This window comes from Geotrypetes seraphini, chromosome 3 (assembly GCF_902459505.1).
Source record: "Geotrypetes seraphini chromosome 3, aGeoSer1.1, whole genome shotgun sequence".
Taxonomy (NCBI): Eukaryota; Metazoa; Chordata; class Amphibia; order Gymnophiona; family Dermophiidae; genus Geotrypetes; species Geotrypetes seraphini.
Genome location: NC_047086.1, coordinates 397,359,327 through 397,364,664, shown reverse-complemented (window position 1 = coordinate 397,364,664; position 5,338 = coordinate 397,359,327). Strand labels below are relative to the sequence as shown.

The 5,338-nt window shown below is 42.8% G+C and overlaps 1 protein-coding gene across 1 annotated transcript in view; it reads right to left on the bottom strand.

Moving 5' to 3' along the window:
• Positions 1-3,752: 3,752 nt before the first annotated feature.
• Positions 3,753-5,338, bottom strand: part of KCNK16 (potassium two pore domain channel subfamily K member 16) — a 26,286-nt gene continuing 24,700 nt past the window's right edge. The window contains exon 6 of the mRNA XM_033937675.1: positions 3,753-4,171. Within this exon, the coding sequence (XP_033793566.1) occupies positions 3,753-4,171 (419 nt within the window). The remainder of the gene's footprint in view (positions 4,172-5,338) is intronic.

The window sequence follows — 5,338 nt, the reverse complement described above, 5'->3', positions numbered from 1 at the left end:
GAGCTTTTTAAAAGGAATGGAAGATTATTCCAAAGTTGGGGATTGACCAAAAAGCTTTACTACAAATAATTACATTACTACAAATAAAAAATATTCCATAGCTACAAAATACCTACATAACATTCAATGGACAATGATGAACAGACGCATGAGCTAAAGAAGAGAAAAACTACAATGTTGTGAGAAAAGTTTACAAACTCCGTCTTGTCTCGCAGGTCGCTAACCCCATTCTAATTATCACTAGATTATACAATTTGCAAAGGATTTGACTTAGATCACTAATTAAAGGAAGTATCCCCTGAAGTCATTCAGTCTTTCAGGTTAATATGTAACCCGGCTGAGCAGCCTTGCCTAGTTGTCTACGGTGATGGTATAGGTACCTCCTTGGTGGTTTACAGCTGGATAAATATCAGGATTCTGGCACAGGCGCCAGAATAATGTATCGATACGTTCTTTTTTTCTTTATAGCATAAAGGTAGGGAATGGGGACTTGTATACCACCTTTGGAATTCAAGGTGGCGTAGAATTACCAGATGCCCGGATTTCACCGGACATGCCCTCCTTTTCGAGACACTTTGTCTGGGTTTTGAAAAGCTTCCACCTAGCAGCGGTCAGGATGGCGTCTGCACATGTGGCCTCGTCCCGTGCACGTGCGCAATGTCATCGCATCTCGCCAGCGCATGTGCAGATGCCCTCCCAATAAGCGAGCAGGTTGAGGGGGATGGATCAGGGCTGGGACCATGGGTCCAGATTTTGGTTCCCGAAAATCTGGTAACCCTAAGGCGGTGGGCACCGGAGGATTAAGTGACTTGCCCAGGGGGCCACAAGGAGCGGCACTGGGATTTGATGGCCCAACTTCTGGGTGCCGAGGCAGCAGCTCTACCAGTGTGCCACACCTTCCCATGAGCACAACCCAGGAGTTCTGCCTCGGTTGTCTATCTCTGTCTCTCCACATGGGGGTGCTGTTCCGGGCAGAGGAGTTTAGCTGGTCCTCCAATTAATGGGCTGAGGGGTGAAGCCTGATTCTTGGTTGTCTCTCCCCAGACACACACTGAACAAAACTAAAGTGGTTAGGTTAGAATTCGCTGGGCAGAGATAAGCTACCTCCAGCTAGAATAACAGCAGAGGCTGGCAGGGATTTCTATTGACAGACCTCAACAAATGTGTGTGTGTGTGATCAAGGTGTGGTATTGTGAGGCATTCTACGAGTATTTAGTTTCTTTGTGGGGATCTGTAGCAGGTTGACGTGTTCTGGTTTTTATTTTCAGCAGGCAGGATATTTGGTATTCTAGGGTGTTGCCTTTTACTAAGTAGGGTTGTTTCTATTTGAGTCCTGGACATTAATTCTGCTTTATGACAGGTTTTCTAAGTAGGTCTGAAATGTGTGCGTTTCTTGCAGGATTTGGTTACTGGAGCGCTGTTTCTGTTGTGCTCCAGAATTATTTCACAAACTTGACATATCTACATGTCGCAGTCTGTTCTTCTGAAGGGCAACGCTAATATGGACAGTTGGTTGTAGAGAAACAAGGTGAGGAAGGGTACAATAGCATAAGAACATAAGCATTGCCCCTGCCGGGTCAGACCAGGGGTCCATCGTGCCCGGCAGTCCGCTCCCGCAGCGGCCCCCCCCAGGTCCATGACCTGTAAGTGCTCCTAACCTAAAACATTCATACCCTATTCATTTAATATCCTGTAAAGTAACCCTCTATCTGTACCCTGCAATCTCCTTCTCTTCCAGGAAGTCATCCAGTCCCTTTTTGAACCCCAGTATTGTACTGTCCTATCACCTCTCCTGGAAGCACGTTCTAGGTGTCCACCACCCTCTGAGTGAAGAACTTCCTTGCATTCGTTTTGAATCTGTCTCATCTCAGTTTTTCTGAATGACCTCTTGTTTTTGTTGTCCCCGCTAGTCTGAAGAATCTGTCCCTCTCCACCTTCTCTATGCCTTTCATGATCTTATAAGTCTCTATCATGTCCCCTCTAAGTCTCTGCTTTTCCACGGTAAAGAGCCCCAGCTTCTCCAACCTTTCAGCATATGAAAGGTTTTCCATGCCTTTTATCATCCTTGTTGCTCTTCTCTGGACCCTCTCGAGCATCGCCATATCCTTCTTAAGGTACGGAGACCAGTATTGGACGCAGTGTTCCAGATGTGGGCGCACCATTGCTCGATACAGTGGCAGGATAACTACCTTCGTTCTGGTCGTGATACCTTTTTTGATAATGCCTAACATTCTGTTCGCAGATGAAGCAAGGCATGAAGGGGAAGGAAAATAGAGAACTTCATGGCAATAGAGATTGCGGAATTCCCGTGGGGATGGAAGAATTTGCCATGGGATTCCCACGGGGATGGAAAAACATTTATAACCTGTTGGACTTGAAGAAAGCAGTAAAAACCTTCCTCTTTCAATGAACCAACCATGGACCGCTCACCCTGTATCTGGTCTAGAGACCTTCAAACGTTCTGACTCATTATCCAAGTCCTCCACATGATCACTTAACTCATCCCACCTGATTGTATTACCTGTTTTGCTCTGCGCCTATGTATTGCGTTCCCGCTGTCCATAGAAACGATGTCATTCCCTGGGTTGTAGATGGGTCCCCTTTGCTTTCTCAGCATTTATTTATTTTTTAAATTTCTAGACCGCTTATAACTAAAGGCCTGTTTTACTAAGCCAGGCTAGCACTTGCTGTGTGGTAACAGCCCCGAAGCCTATAGAAATTTAAAGGGCTTCGGGGCTGTTGCCGCGCGATTAACAAATGAGACATTCAGAATAGTTCAAAGACAGCATAAATGGAAAATATTTTCAATTACAATACTCTAGTACAATCTATTGGATTCACAGTATTTGCATATTCAATTAATATATTCTTTAGATCCACAAAATCCTCTCGATATTCTGAAGATCAATAAGAATTTGGAGCAGATTTGCTCATGGTTACACAATAATAAATTTTCTTTAAATACTAAAAAATCTAGAGCGCTTCTGTTTGTTTGTAATGAAAATTAAGAATTGATAGCACCATAATACCTCAGAGATACTCCAGTTCCAATGGTTGATACAATTAAGGTACTTGGAGTTATTCTCGATACTAAATTAACCTTTCATCAACAAATAAGTTCTATTGTGAAAAAATGTTATCACAAATTACAGTCAGTGTCACCGTTACTGGAATCTTCATCCCTTAATATTTTGATTAATTATTTTATTACTTCTCAACTAGACTACTGTAATGCATTATATCAATGAAGATTATAGATTATACAAAACACTGTAGTTAAACTCCTCTCAAAGGTCAAAAATATGATCACAGCACTCTTTTATTATATAAGGCACATTGGTTATCAATCAAACAGAGAGTGATTTTTAAAATTTTATTTCTCACATTTATGTATGTTTTATTAAGACTTGCTATACTGCTCTAGCATATTACAGACCTAAGCGGTTTAAAATGCAAATACTTAAAGAAAGGAACGCCATTGAAAATAGGAAAGATAGAGATCAAGATAAGATAGTTGTATCATATTCATATATTCAGTGAGGATGAAGAAAATAGAAACAAAAATTAAAAGTAAAATAAACTCCAGTCTGGTACTAGGTTCAAGCTTCACTCCAGTCCAGTGGAGACAAAGAGATGCAGCCGGCACTATGAGCCTCCAATGCAGGCCAACCGCAATCCTCCCTCTCAATGCCGGGAAAGTATGGCCTGCAGGCAGGGACTTGGAAGGCCAGACAGCTACCCGACAGCCACTCTCAAGGATCTCGCCATACATCACGGGGTCCTTCCGGCGAATGGGTTAGCTCCAAGGCAGGAAGACTGCTTTTTTGGCCACACACGTTGGGATCCTTCAGGGGCCGTCCTCTCCTCTGAAGCACCGCCTCCAAGCTCACTGCCTCTGAGGCAACATCCTCCTCCCCACCAGCCTGACTCCACGGCGGAGAATTGGGAGGAGTCATTGGCACAGCCTGACTCAGTGGATCCAGAGACACCTCCAGCTCCACAAACCATCCAATCAGGTCTGACAGGTCGAACTGTGCCTCTGAAGAGTCAGAGGAGCCCAACTCCAATCCCTCCATCCGAGCCGGCAACCCAGAATCGCTACCGTGGAACCAGATGGCCATTAGACAGGAGCCAACGGTCAAAACGATCTTAATTTTTGAGGAGCTATTTACTCCAGGGCCAAAAAACAAATTAAAAGTGAAATAGATAACACAAAAGAATAAAATAAACACAAAATATTGAAAACAAATAAGCAGGGTAAAGGAAAAAACCCTTCATTGTATCCCAAGACCTGTCAAATCTATGTGGGATAAGGTAGGTCATATAAAAATTTTTTGGAGGAATGATAGAAATATGTATGGAAATATCAGAATTGTGAAATTACTTGTAATGAATATATCTTTATTATATTATTGTATATTTACTTGATTCCTTCAATAAAATGTTATAAACGGGGTGAGGGAGACAGCACAGCTGATGAATTAACTGGCCACCATCTTGGAATAGATTTAAAGTTAGGTAAAATAATTTTCCAGGCTATATAGATTGATTACTCATCCCATACATCCCATACACTTCATTCTAGTCAACTAAATCTAACTGTTCCACCTTCATAGAAACATGACAGCAGATAAAGGCCAATTGGCCCATCCAGTCTGCCCATCCACAGCATCCACTATCTGTTCCTCTTCCTATTGGTTAAGGCTCTTAACATTTGCATATCCTCTTCCTATAGGCTAAGACTCCTCTTCCTATAGGCTAAGGCTCATTACACCTGCATTGTGAGATCATAGAACTTTAGTAACATAGGAACATAGAAACATGATGGCAGATAAAGGCCAAATGGCCCATCCGCAGTATCCACTATCTCCTCCTCTTCCTATTGGCTAAGGCTCTTAACATTTGCATCCCCTCTCCCTATTGGCTGAGACTCTTTACCTGCATTGTGAGATCATAGAGCTTTATGGTTATAGAAATATAGAAACATGATGGCAGATAAAAACCAAATGGCCCATCCAGTCTGCCCATCCGCAGTAACTATGATCTTTTTCTCTCTCTGATATTTTGTGAAAAACCATATTCTCAGTAACGGCTCCCAGTCTCTGGAATGCTCTTCCATCATATCTCCACCATGAATCTTCTTTAACTAAATTGAAGTACAGCCTTAAAACTTTTCTATTCAATGATGCCTATCATATGTTATAAGAACATAAGATTTGCCGCTGCTGGGTCAGACCAGCGGTCCATCGTGCCCAGCAGTCCGTTCCTACGGCGGCCCTTAGGTCAAAGACCAGCGCACTAACTGAGACTAGTCCTACCTGCATACGTTCCGGTTCAG